Raw genomic sequence first — 16,892 nt, forward strand, 5'->3', positions numbered from 1 at the left:
GCAGTGTGTACCCCCTAGTGTTGTGTGTACCCCCTCAGTGCTGTGTAACCTCCCACTGCTGTCTGTGCCCCTCAGTGCTGTCTGTACCCCCCTGGGTGATGTCTATGCTCACCCACTGCTGTCCGCAGCAACTAATGCTGTCCATGCTGCCACCAGTGCTGTCCATGCCATGGTCGGTGCTGTCCGTACCCCCCTTATGCTGTCCGTGCTCCCCAGTGCTGTGTGCCACCCCTCAGTACTGTGTACCCTCCCACTGCTGTCTGTGCCCCTCCCACTGCTGTCTGTGCCCCTCCCACTGCTGTCTGTGCCCCTCCCACTGCTGTCTGTGCCCCTCCCACTGCTGTCTGTGCCCACCGCACTGCTGTCTGTGCCCACCGCACTGCTGTCTGTGCCCCTCCCACCCCACTGCTGTCTGTGCCCCCCCACTGCTGCCTCCTAGAGCTGTCCCCCCCCTTGATGAAATACCAATTTTTTAAATTTTTTTTTTTTTTTAGGGGGAGAGTGGGAAAATCAAATTCATCAGAGTCTGTTAATTAAATAAACCTAAGAATTTGATCACTACTCAAAAAAAGAGCCAATGTGGTCACACACACTTATGTAGTTCACAGTGAATCATACAACCTACAAAGAACTACAACACTTTTACATAATAAAAATATTTTCTAAGAGAATATGTATATAAAACAAGATAAAAATGCACAGCAATACAATGACATGAGCGCCCTTGGATAAAGCATTGGCGAAACGCGTCAGGGTGTCCCATGGTAAGATACAGTATGTGATTACTCTAGATGTTTTTGTACACCTGCATGTGACTATCTATCTATTTTGTGTGTTGCGGCATGTCAGGACTCTCATTTCTTGTTATTATTACCCCATATTCCATTCATTTGGTTATGGCATTACCTATTTATAAATGGCATTGACTCCTGACATTCCCCATTACACTACTAAATGTTCATGCATTTCTACAGTCCGTGCAGTGTCATATCTGTCACTCTTGCTATAGACATACTGTCCTGATTTCTTCTTGCCATCCATTTGCTGTACAGGGTGTACAGACTTTGGGTTCAGCTTTTGAGACTTTTTTATTGTATGTTTGGCCAAAGTATTCAATGTTATTCAGTCGGATGAATTTTTTGAAATAAATTCCTGAAAGTAATTTTCAGAGGGGATTTTGTTTACACTTCATCTGACTAGGAAATATATATTTATTATTGCTGGCCACCATGTGATTTCAATCAGAGAAAAAGCTGTCTCCTATCCTCATGTCATTGTATTGCTGTGCATTTTTATCTTGTTTTATATACATATTCTCTTAATAAAGATATTTTCTATGTAAAAGTGTTGTAGTTCTTTGTAGGTTCTATGTTAATTAAATTCAATGAGCTGGTATTTATATAGCTGTTTTATGTATTATTATTTTCATTTTATTTTTTGTTCATATTTACAAAATCTTTTTTTTTTTTGTTTTTTTTTTTTCTTTTCTTACTCTGCATGGCAGAATTTTATTTTTTTTAACCAATGATTGTGATTTACTTATTGTACACCTGACACCCACTGTGAAGGCTTCAGGTACACCACCTCAACCATATATTTATGACGTCTGGCTCAAACTATATAGCACAATTGCTATAAATTATAATTGTATTTCTTATTTGTTATACTACAAATTGGATATAAAATGAGAAACTCCTCATTTAATACAATAAATATCATCCTTGGCTTTAGAAAAAGCAAAATGTGATTAAAGAGGGGATTCCAGACAAAATGTGCCTTTCTGTTGTATTTTGCGTTTGATTGATTTAAACCAGTTCCATTTTTTTTCTTTCATGTCTATTAATCCATTTTAAGATATCCTGTTTATTTCAGCTATACGAAGTATCCAGATTAATGTGTACATATTCAGCTGAAATTCACCATAAACCTTTTCCCCCTTTTAGAACAAGGATACTTAGAACTGTTCCTGAATTCGTCGCCAGATGGTAAATAAGATCAGTTTTGGTCGTGTTGTTGCCCACATTAAAAAGGTATTACTACTACTACTATTATTACTACTACTACTATTACTACTACTACTACTATTCATAATTCTTGTGGTCATAAGAGGTTTCATGCATTGTAAATGGGCATAAAGCACGGCTTGTTACCTTCTGTTTTGCACTAGGTTAGAAAATACTTGTCATGCACTAATACAGGGCAGGTCCTTCCTCAACCAAATCTTTGGGTTTAGTTTTGTCATAAGATGCCAGCTTGGAGTGACTTTAGGTGACATTGAACTAAATAGGTTTATTTGTCCAGACTGTTTAAGGCCATGTTCACACCACTACAGTACGATGAATAATTACAATATTTCCACTATTCTTTTACTGTGCAAAATTGAAGCAGATTTTTACCACCAATTTCACTATTTGAGGCGCATAATGGAAAGATCACATTAACACATGCAAAATGTGGCAGAAAAATATATTATGGATTATTTAGGCTCCACTTTGTATAGTGCTATCGTGTGTCATCTACTTCAGTTGCCCCTAATTTCATACAGCACTACAAATTAACCCAAAATATATATGGGATCAGACCCCTATATTTTACGCATTTTGTTTCTGCAGACTGGTACAAAACTAGTTAAAAGCAATGATTGTGGCTTTATGGCCAGATGGTAAGGAGCCATACACGGCTTTCCCATTTGCATTCGCCTTTATTGGCCTGGATAGGTAAAAAGCTGCGCTGTGATTGGCCAGTCTTATGCTCTTGTTGTGCTTGTTATCTTTTAGAGCACTGACATGCATGTACTTCAATGGTTCTAGTTGCAACCCTTTCTTTTTTTAAATCAAATTTTTTTTTTATATAGTATTTTTTTGTACAGAAAATAGAATACTGATACAAAAAAGTATGAAAAACAATCCCACACCCCCTCCCAGTAAAGTCCCCAAATCGGCTCAGCATGCAAATATATTAGCTTATATATCTATATTCGTATATAAATCGAGGAGTAGGTGTCACAAACCACCGGGGGGGTCACTCAGAAATCCCCCGCGCTGGCTACCAGTACGTCACAATCGGGGGGTAACAAGTGGGGGTCACCCCTCCTTTATACCTCCCGACCGACAGACAGAGCACGTGACGCGCTCTCTAGCGCCCCTCTTATAGTCAGGCCAATTATGGAATTGCCCGACAATAAGCAAGGAGGCCGCTATACTACTTATGCCGATTATTGAAGGGTCCCCGGTGAGAGTAGGGTATATATTCCCCCGACCTCCGCGGGCGGAATATATAAAACCTCCCCGAATCTCACTGGCCTCCCCACAATAATCCTTGGCACAACTCGCTGCCACCAACCGCTTCACGGTAACTATTAGCCGAACACACAGACGTGGGATTCAAGATCGAGATAACAGAACAGCCCAAGATTAATTATATAATTTAATCAGCCTAAAGCACACTAGAACTACAATATATACAATAGGGAATCTACAGAATATACATATGTCAGAGTACAGTTACAGATAAAGCATGGTTTACAAACAGGTATGCAATTCAATCAGTTACCTTGTGCGTCTGGCCACAGGGGGGCGCTGTAGACCAGGTTTCCAGGAACTCCCACAGATGTTTCCTACACGTGACCCCCAGCGAAAGAACACTGGAAAATGGCCGAAGTAGGGTTATCAACCTGGGCAAATCCAGGTCCCCTCCTACCTTAGTGACCTCAGAGGGAGCACTGCTCCACCCCTGGCTGGAGTTATGGACAAAATCCACAACATGGAATATGGCCATAACTTGGCCTGGGAGCGTCGTAGGCGGACGCCAACGCTCTCATTGTGACAGCTATGAATTTAGCTACAGAATGAGAGGACTCGTGACTTGTCTACTAGTTCCACATTGGCTGATATCACGCCTGGGGTATTTCCCAAGCTCCCGCTCCCATAAAAAAGGGTGTGCCAGCATCGTCCGCATGCGGAGACACCATTTTTATGGTTGCCATATTTATCGGAAATATGGCTTGCGAGATATGAACCATTTTTTACTGGAGTCGTTCTGTCTGGATACTTCCAAGCTTGCTAATGAGATAGCAGCTCCTACCACAGGGTCACGGCAGGGAGTCATCCTGTGTCCATTGTTCCCACATCATCTCATCTCCATATCACAGGAGATGGCCATGGAGGTGTAACACCTTCACAGATGCTGGACATTGAGAACAAGAAGGGAGGGGGGGCACTGCCAGGGAGTGATGAGCGATTATGACTGGAAGTCATAATTCATCTTCATATCCCGGGATTTGCCTCACACCTCCCCCCTTTTGAGGGCGCTAGGGGGCAGCACACTCCGGTGTTCCCCCGTGCGCCCGTCCGCGACCTCTCCTTGTCGGGACAGCCCGTCTGCGTTACCGTGGTCACGGCCCCTTTTGTGGCGAATGGTGAAGTTGTATTGCTGGAGCGCAAGGCTCCATCGCAACAATCGCCCATTCGTCCCAGAGACGGTGTGCAACCAGCTGAGGGGATTGTGGTCCGTCTCCACGATGAAGTGGCGCCCGTATAGATAGGGTTGCAGACGCTGCAGGGCCCACACTATGGCCAGGCACTCCTTCTCCATCGTGGAATAGGCCACTTCCCTTGGTAACAGCTTCCTGCTCAGGTACAAGACTGGGTGCTCTTGGCTCGCAGAGTCCACCTGGCTGAGCACCGCACCGAGGCCGAAGTCACTGGCGTCGGTCTGTACTACAAACGGCCGCGTGAAGTCGGCTGCCTGTAGCACGGGCGGGCTGGACAGGGCGTCCTTTAGGGCCTGGAAGGCTGTCTCGCAGTCCATTGTCCAATCGACTGCAGAGGGCAGCTTCTTCTTGGTGAGGTCCGTCAAGGGCTTTGCCAGGCTACTATAGCGTGGAACAAACCTCCTATAGTACCCGGCGGTCCCTAAGAAGGACATCACCTGCTTCTTGGTCCTGGGGGTGGGCCAGGATGCGATGGCCTCCACTTTCTCAGGCTCGGGCTTCAGTGTTCTCCCGCCTACCCGGTGACCGAGGTACTGGACCTCGCTCATGGCCAGCTGACACTTTCCCGGCTTGATGGTCAAACCTGCCCGGTGGATCCGCCTGAGCACCTGTGCTAGATGCTCTAGGTGGTCCTCCCAGGTGGGACTGAAGACGGCAATGTCATCCAGGTACGCGGCCGCGTACCCTTCAAGTCCCTTGAGCAGGGTGTTGACCATCCGCTGGAAAGTGGCAGGGGCATTCCTCATCCCGAATGGCATCACCGTGGACTCGTATAGTCCAAATGGGGTAATAAAGGCAGAGCGTTCCCTGGCCTTGCGAGTCAGGGGGATCTGCCAATATCCCCGGCTCAGGTCCATGATGGTCAGGTACTGAGCCCCGGCCAACTGATCGAGCAGGTCATCGATGCGTGGCATTGGGTACGCATCGGCGACCGTGACAGCATTGAGCCCCCTGTAGTCCACGCAGAACCGAGTGGTTCGGTCCTTCTTAGGGACGAGGACTACAGGCGAGGCCCAAGCGCTGTTGGATGCCTGGATCACCCCCAGCTTCAGCATCTCGTCAATCTCCTGGCGCATGTGTTGCTGCACCTCCAGGGAGACCCGATATGCTGAACGCCGGATCAGGGGATGATCCCCAGTGTCCACGTGATGGACAGCCAAGTCTGTCCTTCCGGGCTGGTTGGTAAACAACCCCCGGAAGGGGAGGAGGGTGGCCCACAGCTGGGACCGTTGGTCCTCCAAGAGCTGGTGGCCAACCTCCACATCCTCAATGGATCCGCCTGCCCTAACCTGGGCTAGCATATCCAAGAGGGTTTCCGCTTCTCCCTCCTCGGGCAGGTTGCACACGGGGAGCGCACATGCCTCCCGCTCATGATGTGCCTTCATCATGTTCACATGGAAGGGCTTCCGCCTTCCACGGGCAGGGTCCAGGGTGACCAGGTACGTCACAGGGTTGAGCTGCTGGTACACGAGGTATGGGCCTTCCCAGGCTGCCTGAAGCTTGTCCTGTGGTACGGGGACCAGTACCCACACCTTTTGACCCACTTGGTATGTCCTCTCACAAGCGTTCTGGTCGTACCAACGCTTCTGATCGGCCTGGGCTTGAGCCATATTGTCGTGTACCAGTTGCGTCAAGGCCTGCATTTTGTCCCGGAAGCGCATGACATACTCGATAACAGACACTCCAGGGGTGGCCAAATCCCCTTCCCAAGCCTCTTTCACCAGAGCCAGGGGGCCCCGCACACGTCGCCCGTACAGGAGCTCAAACGGTGAGAATCCTGTTGAGGCCTGTGGAACCTCCCGGTAAGCAAATAACAGGTGTGGGAGATACCGCTCCCAGTCACGCCCATGGGAGTCGACCAACATCTTAAGCGTCTGCTTTAAGGTGCCATTAAACCGCTCGCGCAGGCCATTAGTCTGTGGATGGTACGGGCTGGCCACCAGATGTCGCACCTGGACTTGCTTACAGAGGGCCTCCATCAGCTGGGACATGAATTGGGTCCCCCGGTCAGTGAGCATTTCCTGGGGAAAACCCACTCGGGAGAAAATCTCCAGCAATGCGGTGGCCACCTTGTCAGCCCGAATGGACGACAAGGCCACTGCTTCTGGGTACCGGGTGGCATAGTCCACTACCGTCAGTATGAAGCGTTTCCCGGAGCTGCTGGGGATGGCCAGCGGGCCGACCAGATCCACAGCCACCCTCCTGAAAGGCTCATCGATGATGGGCAGAGATACCAGTGGGGCTTTGGGGCGTGGCCCCGCCTTCCCCACTCTCTGACAGGTTTCACACGAACGGCAGTAGGCAGCCACATCGGCCCCCATTTTTGGCCAGTAGAAATGCTGGTTTAACCTGGCCTTGGTCTTAGCGATCCCTAGGTGTCCGGCCATCGGAATCTCATGTGCGATCCGCAACAACTCCGTCCGGAACGGATAGGGTACCACCAACTGTCGGTCCCTGGGCCACGCCTCCGGTGAACCCTGCTGGACCGTGGCCCGGTACAGCCGTCCTTGGTCCCAGACCACTCGCTCCGGGTCCGAGTCCGAGGGAGGCTGTGCCGCCTGCTCCTTAAGAGCTTTCAGGCTGTCGTCAGCTTCTAACGCTGCCTGAAACCCCTGACTAGATGTGGCCAGAATCGACGAGACTGTCACATCTTCGGTCAGTACCCCGGGACCTGTGTCCTGGCCTCCACCTGACTCGGCTGCCACTTGGTCAGAAGGGGAAGAGCTATCGGACCTCCGGGAGGCCCCTTGGCTTCCAGCACTCCCACTGCGGGTGACAGCGGCCACAGCCGCTGCGACCGTGGGTCGTGCCTGCTCCTCCTCCGTTCCTGACCAAGTCGCCGGTTCAGGCAGACCGACCTGGCTTCCTGACACCCCGGTTGTGGGGGAACCATGCACCGAGATCTTACCTGGGAGCACTTCCGCTCCTGGACCGGCCCCAATCTCACCTGCCTGTTCCCCTCCTGCAGCAACAGAACCCCGCTGTGAAATCTCTGGGGACCCCACATTTGCTGTGGTAGCCCCCACCCCACACACTGGTCCTCCCCCTGCAGCACCCTGCTCTCTGCTTATCCCTGCAGAGGGCAACAGATCCCAGCTCACTGGCTGGTTACTTGTAGAGGCATTGTCACACCTTTCTCTGACCCCCTCCCCTGTCACAGCTGCAGCTGTGTGTGTGTCTATGGTGTCTATGCAAGCAGAAATATCAGAGTTCACTCCCTCCTCCCTTACATCATTCATAGATAACACATTAACATTGTCCGGAGGCATGTCAGTACTGGCTGAAGGTTCAGCCCTTGGTTGGGGCCCAAACTGGGAGGTTATCTGCCCCAAATCTGTCCCAAGTAGCACGTTTGCGGGGATCCGATCAGTTACCCCCACCTCCCTCACCCCTCGCCCTGCGCCCCAGTCCACATAAATGTCAGCAACAGGCAGCGCCGGGTCAATGCCTCCAATCCCGGAGACAGCGAGGGTTTTTCCAGGGATCAAGTCTTGGGGGGACACCATCTCAGGCCGCACCAGAGTCACCTCCGAGGCGCTGTCTCGCAGTCCCATGGTCACAGACCGGCCGACGGTGACAGGTTGGAAGCTGTCCAGGGACCTACCACCACCCCCACCCACACAATACACCTTGGGCGGCCCTTGGGACGGGGACGGAGCCGGGGCCTTGGGACGCTGAGGGCACATGGCCTTGAAGTGTCCAGGTAGGTTGCACTGGTGGCACCGTCTTGGTTCTGCCACGGGCCTGGAGAGGGGAGTTGAGGGGGACACCCCCTGCAGTCTAGGGGCAGGTGGGGCAGTCGCAGAGTTCATCTTACCCCCTCTCCAGGTGCTGCTGGTGGCTGCTCTCCTGGCCTCAGGAGCCCGATTGTTGGTGTAGTCATCGGCCAGGGCAGCTGTAGCCGTGGACCCCTTTGGCTTCTGGTCTCGGATGAACTGGCGGAGATCCTCAGGGCAGTTCCACAAGAGTTGCTCCGTGATGAACAAGTCCAGGATCTCCGGTCCGGTGGAAAGCTGCAGGCCTTGGGTCCAGTGGTCGGCAGCTCGGGCAAGTGCCCGCCGGTGGTCAGCCCAGGAGTCCTTTGGTCCCTTTTGCAGGGTCCGGAACTTCTTGCGGTAGGACTCTGGAGTGAGGTTGTACTGTTGGATCAGGGCCCGCTTGATGGTGTCGTAGCCCTGATCTGCCTCAGCAGGCAAGTCCCCAAGGATATCCAGGGCCTTACCCCTTAGACGGGGGGTCAGGTATTTGGCCCACTGATCCTTGTCCAGATGGTGCTGCAAGCAAGTCCGTTCAAAAGCAGTCAGGAAAGAGTCCAAGTCTCCATCCTTCTCCAGCACTGGGAAGTCCTCAACACGGACCTTTGGAAGTTTGGTGTTTTGAAGGTCACATGTGGCTGATGAGGGCCGGAGCTGAGCTAGCTGCAGCTGGTAGTCACGGTCTGCCTGTCGCTCTCGCTCTTCACGCGCTGCCTGCCGCTCCGCAGCCTCACGCGCTGCTTGCCGCTCCGCAGCCTCAGCGTCACGCGCTGCCTGTCGCCCACGCTCGGCCATGAGTATCTCGTAGGTATCCCGGTCTCCAGCCATAAGCCTGGCCAAGGCAGCTTGAAGGAGGGCCTCTGCACCTCTCAGGCCGGAGGGATTGGCAAGTGGTGATCTGCGGCACGCTGCAGAGCCAGGTGATTCACTGTCCATTTCAGAGCGGAGGGCTGGCATCTGGCTCGTTGAGGACCCTTGGGCGAGCTCCTCCTCATTTTGTCCAGCAGTGCCAGGTTGTGCGATGTCCTCTGCAGAGCTGTTCTCTGGCGTCTGGCTCCTGGAGGACTCGTGGACAACCTCCTCATCGTCTCTGGCCTTAGCATCGGCCATTCCTTTGGCTTTGCTCCTGGTGCTCTCAGCCATTCTTGCAGACTTTTGGTCACTGACACAGAACTGACACCTGATGCCTCCACACACCTTACAGTATCTGCACTCTGACACTCTAGTGTTGAGCTAGTCTGAAGACCCCAGCAGCCACAGCTGCTGCAGGCAGTCTTTAGTGTCTGGGAGTATGGGTCTCACACTCACACACACTATTATCTCGATCCCACCGCTGCCACCAATATGTCACAAACCACCGGGGGGGTCACTCAGAAATCCCCCGCGCTGGCTACCAGTACGTCACAATCGGGGGGTAACAAGTGGGGGTCACCCCTCCTTTATACCTCCCGACCGACAGACAGAGCACGTGACGCGCTCTCTAGCGCCCCTCTTATAGTCAGGCCAATTATGGAATTGCCCGACAATAAGCAAGGAGGCCGCTATAACTACTTATGCCGATTATTGAAGGGTCCCCGGTGAGAGTAGGGTATATATTCCCCCGACCTCCGCGGGCGGAATATATAAAACCTCCCCGAATCTCACTGGCCTCCCCACAATAATCCTTGGCACAACTCGCTGCCACCAACCGCTTCACGGTAACTATTAGCCGAACACACAGACGTGGGATTCAAGATCGAGATAACAGAACAGCCCAAGATTAATTATATAATTTAATCAGCCTAAAGCACACTAGAACTACAATATATACAATAGGGAATCTACAGAATATACATATGTCAGAGTACAGTTACAGATAAAGCATGGTTTACAAACAGGTATGCAATTCAATCAGTTACCTTGTGCGTCTGGCCACAGGGGGGCGCTGTAGACCAGGTTTCCAGGAACTCCCACAGATGTTTCCTACACGTGACCCCCAGCGAAAGAACACTGGAAAATGGCCGAAGTAGGGTTATCAACCTGGGCAAATCCAGGTCCCCTCCTACCTTAGTGACCTCAGAGGGAGCACTGCTCCACCCCTGGCTGGAGTTATGGACAAAATCCACAACATGGAATATGGCCATAACTTGGCCTGGGAGCGTCGTAGGCGGACGCCAACGCTCTCATTGTGACAGCTATGAATTTAGCTACAGAATGAGAGGACTCGTGACTTGTCTACTAGTTCCACATTGGCTGATATCACGCCTGGGGTATTTCCCAAGCTCCCGCTCCCATAAAAAAGGGTGTGCCAGCATCGTCCGCATGCGGAGACACCATTTTTATGGTTGCCATATTTATCGGAAATATGGCTTGCGAGATATGAACCATTTTTTACTGGAGTCGTTCTGTCTGGATACTTCCAAGCTTGCTAATGAGATAGCAGCTCCTACCACAGGGTCACGGCAGGGAGTCATCCTGTGTCCATTGTTCCCACATCATCTCATCTCCATATCACAGGAGATGGCCATGGAGGTGTAACACCTTCACAGATGCTGGACATTGAGAACAAGAAGGGAGGGGGGGCACTGCCAGGGAGTGATGAGCGATTATGACTGGAAGTCATAATTCATCTTCATATCCCGGGATTTGCCTCACATAGGTCAGCAACATTTTATATTATCTGACTAGCACACCTAAAGTCCATCCGTATAGTCTTACAAATCTCATTTGATAAATAGTCTAAAACAGGGTTGCAACCCTTTTAGGCACACACATACAGCTTGCAGCCTGACAAAGTACTGCTTGATGTATATCACAGAGTTCCTGTTAGGCTAAGGAGCAATATTGTAAACTAGCATATTGTATGACCGAGCTAGTTCTGCTGCCCCACTGTGTATCTGTGTGTCTAACTGTACTGTCTGCCATTGTGAATACCACCCAATACCATAAGCCTGCTCGCTTCCTCTGGTGATCGCTATACACCTGCAGAAGGGTGAAAACAAACCGCCGAAACTTTGCTATCTTTCACCTTACATTAAGTAATTATGTTGCACTCTATATGGTGTGAACCTTGGATATGAGGAATAAAGTAATAAAAGTACAGAAGCTTATTTTGTAGCTAGTGATGTGCAGTTCCTTTAATCATTAACTATATAGGTCTTGTCAGGTTGAGGAGCACTATTGTAATCTAGCACAATTTATAGGCCCTGTGCGCACTTACCGTTTTTTTCCCGCGGATTTCCTGCGGATTTGCTGCATGTTTCGCTGCAGAAAATGTTCATAACATCTCTGCAGTGAATCACCAGCAAAACCTATGGAAAAAAAAAATGCTGTGCGCACTATGCAGAATTTGACAGCTGCATGTTTTGCTGCGGGATTCCCGCAGCAAAAACAATTGCATATCACTTCTTTTCCGCACGTCGCTGCGGGATTTCACTCCATTGACTGCCATGTAATAGTGAAATCCCGCAGGGAATAACGCAGGCAGCAAATTCTGTGCAGTTCATTGCGTTTTCCTGCGTTATCCCCTCCGGTATTTCACGGTTTACCTGCGGTAATGTACATCGCTGCCTGCGGTTTGCAGGGAAGTGATGTCATTATGACAGGAAGAGGAAGCGGAGCAGAGTAAACACACACAACACAGACACACACAGACATCATAGACACAGACACAGACATAGAACACAGACATATAGAACACACATAGAAAGCAAACGGAAATATAGAAAAAAATCCACGTGGGCTCCGCTGTATTTTTACCTTCCAGCCGAGGTAAGCACACAGCGGCGGCCCGCTATTCTCAGGCTGGGGAGGGTGAGGGGCAGGGTTAATGTCCCCCGCCTCCCTCCCACCTCCCGCAGCCGAGAATGTCAGCCGCAGCTGCCCCGGGACTGTCGCATGCATTATGCGGCAGCGATCCAGGTAATAAGGAGTTAATGGCGGCGGATCGCCGCCACTAAAGGGTACTTTACATGCTGCGACATCGCTAGCGATCTCGTTAGCGATGTGAAATTCTAGATCGCAAGTGCGATCTTTTGAGATAACGCATGCGTAAAATGACCTATGTGCGATCTCAAAAGATTGCACTTGCGATCTAGAATTTCACATCGCTAATGAGATCGCTAGCGATGTCGCAGCATGTAAAGTAGCCTCAAGTCCAGGCTTGATCATGGCAGCGTCTATGTGACAGTAAAGTGAAAAAACACACACACCGAAAAATCCTTTAATTTAAATAAAACACAAAAAAGCTCCTGGTTCACCCGTTTATTAACCCCCCCGAAACACACAGCTCCGGCGTAATCCACGTCCTGCGATGCTTGCATCCAGCCGCGACTGACACAGACACAGAGCTGAATGCAGCCTCGCAGCGAGACAGCAGAGGTAACCACAGGGCATTTCCCACGGCCGGTAATTTGAACTCACTACCGACCGTGAGAAATGCAGCGTGTGCTCACAGGGACTCTATCCCTCTATCTATCCCTCTAACTATCTACCGTATTTTTCGCTTTATAAGACGCACCGGAATATAAGACGCACCCCAAACTTAGACATAAAAAAAGGTAAAAAAAAAGAAAAATGGGGTCCGTCTTATACTCCGGTGTTCTCTTACCGGAGGGGGGCAGCAGTGGTGGTGAAGCGGGGTCACAGGAGGCACAGGTTGTGCTGGCAGGCGCGGCAGGTCAGTGGCAGCGGGGTCCGTGGTTGCAGGCGCGGTGGCTTCCGCGGTGGCAGGATCCGTGGGGTCCATGGTGGCGGCAGCAGCCATGGCGGGTGAGCCGTGCAGCAGGCCGGTGCAGTGAGTGTCCGCGGTCCCGGTTCAGTGGTGGCAGCGGCGGCGGCGACTGCTCAGTGGTGGAGTGTGTCCGCGGTCCCGGTTCAGTGGTGGCAGCGGCGGCGACGGCTCAGTGGTGGGAGTGGCGGCGACGGCTCAGTGGTGGGAGTGGCGGCGACGGCTCAGTGGTGGGAGTGGCGGCGACGGCTCAGTGGTGGGAGCGGCGGCAACTGCTCAGTGGTGGCAGCGGCAGGGACTGCTCAGTGGTGGAGTGTGTCCGCGGTCCCGGTTCAGTGGTGGCAGCGGCGGCGACGGCTCAGTGGTGGGAGCGGCGGCGACGGCTCAGTGGTGGAGTGTGTCCGCGGTCCCGATTCAAGTAATGGCGCCCGGAGCGACGCATGCGCAGATGGAGCTCTCATCCAAGGGCTCCATCTGCGCACGCGCTGACTCCCGGAGTAGCACGTGCGCAGATGGAGCTCTCATCCAAGAGCTCCACCGGCGCCATCATTTGAAAGTGGGACCGCGGACAACTGGTAAGCTGCACAGCCGCCCACCCCGCATGCACAGAGTGGCAGCCAGCAGGCTGCCCGCCCACCCTGCGTACAAGCCGCCGGGTACCTGTGCTTGCGTGCGGTGGCAGCTGGGTGACTGTGTGAGGGCGGCAGCCGGGTACCCGCACGGGCACCCGACTGCCGCTTGCACACAGCCATGGGTACCCGTCTGCCACCGCATGCAAGCACAGGTACCCGGCTGCCGACCCCACACAGCACCCGCTGCCGCCCGCACACAGCCACGGGTACCCGGCTGCCGCTGCATGCAAGTACAGGTACCCGGCCGCTTGCATGCAGCCACAGGCACCCGGCCGCCCGATCGCCTCAGACAGGAACCCCCCCCCCGGTACCGCTTTATAAGACGCACCCCCCATTTTCCTCCCAAAATTTGGGGAGGAAAAGTGCGTCTTATAAAGCGAAAAATACGGTAACTATCTCTCTATCTATTCTATCTATCTGCTATTTAAGGAATTTTTTTTTTTTTTTCTTTCAATGTGCTTTATTGCATTGGATGCAGTAAAGCACATGTACCAACCCGCCCGCGGCAATACCGCGAACAATACCGCGGTAAAGCCGCGGCAAACCGCATGCGGTTTTCGGGTGTGGTTTGCCGCGTTTTTTTACCACGGGTGCGGTAATCTTTCAGTGCTTGCGGAATTTTCTTGAGAAAATTCCATTTTCCAGTGCGCACAAAGCCATATGCTCACTCAGCCTGACAGGTTTACAGTGGGAGAAGGGGAAAGAAAGCTGCTCTGCTTGCGGAGTTTCCATATTCCCGTTTAAATGGTCATGTTGACAGTTAATAGCAGGACATAGTCTAGCAAAGAAGGCGATTATCCTCCTGTTCCTTGCCATGTTGTAAACCTGTCAGGTTGAGTGAACAGCTAAGTTGTGCTAGGTTATGATACTGCTTCTTGACCTGACAGGAACAATATAGGAACTCATAAACACATCTTGAGCAGCTATATTCAGGCTGCCACCAGACCTCACCTGTGCCTAGCACAGGTTGCAGCTTTAAATAGGTGATAAACTATGAAAGGACTTTGTAGAGTAGTCCTCTTGTACAGAAGCAGGTTATGGCAGCCAACTTGGATTTCTTTTCTCAATACTCATTTCACTGGAGTGTGAGAAGTAAAACAGCTTTGTTCCTATGGATATCAAGCCCAGTTTTTCCTACTTATTAAACTTTTTTTAAAAAAATGCTGTAAACACATTGCAGTTGAGAACCACTTTGTTTTGGGGCTTTTTATTTATTCAGGTTAATAATGTTTCCATTGCCGAAGAGACCGAAAATTACTAAGTAAAAACATCTGGATTCTTTTATATAGTTTTCTGTGTGGCTATTGTAGAACTTTAAAAATGCACAACACCCCTCCTCTTCCTTTTGTCATGATCCAGAGCTCCTCCATAGTTTTAATCAGTTGTGATTTTCTACTATTTAAAGGGATATTCCACCACTATGATATTGAAAATCGATGATCTATTGTTAAAATAGGTGATCGATATCAGATCGGTGGAGGGTCCCTTACCAATCGGCTGTTTTCAGCTTTAGCAGTTGGCAGAATTAAAGGGAACCTGTCACCATTTTTTCAGCCTATAAGCTGCGGCCACCACCACCGGGCTCTTAAATACAGCATGTTAGAATGCTGTATATTAGAGCCCAGGCCGGGGTATAACGTAAAAAACACTTTATAATACTTACCTAACGGTTTATGCGGTGGGTCTTATGGGCGTCTCCGTTCTCCGGTGCCGGCGCCTTCTCTTTCGGCCATCTTCGTCCTCTTTTTGAAGCCTGGGTGCATGATGCGGCTGCGTCATACACACTCGCCGATCCTGCGCAGGCGCACTATAATACTTTGATCTGCCCTGCTCAGGTCCTGAATGCCGGTGAGTGTTTGACGTTGGACCCGTCATGCACCGCGGCTAGAGAAGAAGGATAACAAAGAAGGCCGAAAAAGGCGGTGCCGGAGAACGGAGATGCCCATAAGGCCCACCGCGCGACCGTTAGGTAAGTATTATAAAGTGTTTTTTTATGTTATACCCCCGACCTGGGCTCTTCTATAGAGCATGTTAGAGCGCTGTATATAAGAGCCCGGTGGTGGTGGCCGCAGCTTATAGGCCGAAAAAGTGGTGACAGGTTCCCTTTAGATATATTTACTGGATAGAAGCTGAACAGCAGTACCCAGACATGGCTACTAAACGATGTGATGGACCAGTGTAGTTCTGTTTACACCAGGTGTTGGACCTCCATTGTTCTGATGATGAAGCATGGTAAGGATAGATTAACATAGTAGTGGAGAAGGCCTTTGACAACCTGCGTGTATAAACCTGGCTTCTGTTACCAATCTATGGAATTGTTGGCCATCGGAGGAGATCTATGAAAGGCCTTTTGTTCCTTCCTTAAATATGATTTTGGCATAACCATGCCTTAATTCTATAGTCAGTAATATAATTAGCGTGCGGATGTGTTGTACATAAATGTATGTGCCCTCAAACTGTTGCATTTACATCCTTGTGTCTTTTTGTTTTAGGGCATTAAGTATCTTCTCCACCTCCTGACATTAGACTGTATAAACACCTCTATTTTCTTTTTAACGGCTGTTTAAAAGATCGGGAATTTTATTTTAAATACATATATATTTGTTACCTTGCTGAATGTAAGAAGATAGCCGGTACTAATTCAGCAAACACAGATATTTCATGACATTACCAACTCAGAATTTGTTATTGACCTGGAAGAAAACTTCTCAGAAGAGTGGATGTAAATCGCAAGCCAACAGCGTATGTTCTTGTCTCATCAAAGTGCCTAAGATAATATCCGGAATGGGGTTCCTTTGGGAATGAAGGAAACTATAAAGTAGAAGATGTACTGGCATTAATTGTCCTGCATTGTGCCCATATAGATTTATAGACAGACACTGGTAAGTGGTACAGTGAACGGTCAGTTGTCTTATTTCATCCTTGTTCTAAGAACTGCTGTGTGGTGGATCAGTTTTGCATAGTTAATTTGCAATTGGTTCTAAATTTATCAAAACAGTTACATTTATTTGTAGTATTACGGGGTTGGAATACAAATTCAATAAACCATGAAAATGGTCATGTCTTTTGTCTTGTGTTTTTATTATTTTTTTTCCACACTAATCCCATGATGAACCTTCTGGGCGTCCTGTTCCCGTCTCCGTTAGGGTGGTGTCACACATAGCGACGCAGCAGCGATCACGACCAGCGATCTGACATTATCAGGATTGCTGCTGCGTCGTTACATGGTCGCTGGTGAGCTGTCAAACAGGCAGATCTCACCAGTGACCAGCCAGCAGCAAAGCGTGGAAGCATAACTAAGGTAA

The 16,892-nt window shown here is 50.3% G+C and overlaps 1 protein-coding gene across 1 annotated transcript in view; it reads left to right on the forward strand.

Moving 5' to 3' along the window:
- GRSF1 (G-rich RNA sequence binding factor 1) overlaps nt 1-16,647 on the forward strand; it is a 53,394-nt gene extending 36,747 nt beyond the window's left edge. Inside the window, exons 8-9 of the mRNA XM_075337368.1 lie at nt 1,944-2,030; nt 16,080-16,647. Coding sequence (XP_075193483.1) covers nt 1,944-1,993 — 50 coding nt within the window. The 3' untranslated portion in view covers nt 1,994-2,030; nt 16,080-16,647. The remainder of the gene's footprint in view (nt 1-1,943; nt 2,031-16,079) is intronic.
- Nucleotides 16,648-16,892: the final 245 nt, after the last annotated feature.

This window comes from Anomaloglossus baeobatrachus, chromosome 1 (assembly GCF_048569485.1).
Source record: "Anomaloglossus baeobatrachus isolate aAnoBae1 chromosome 1, aAnoBae1.hap1, whole genome shotgun sequence".
Classification (NCBI taxonomy): Eukaryota; Metazoa; Chordata; class Amphibia; order Anura; family Aromobatidae; genus Anomaloglossus; species Anomaloglossus baeobatrachus.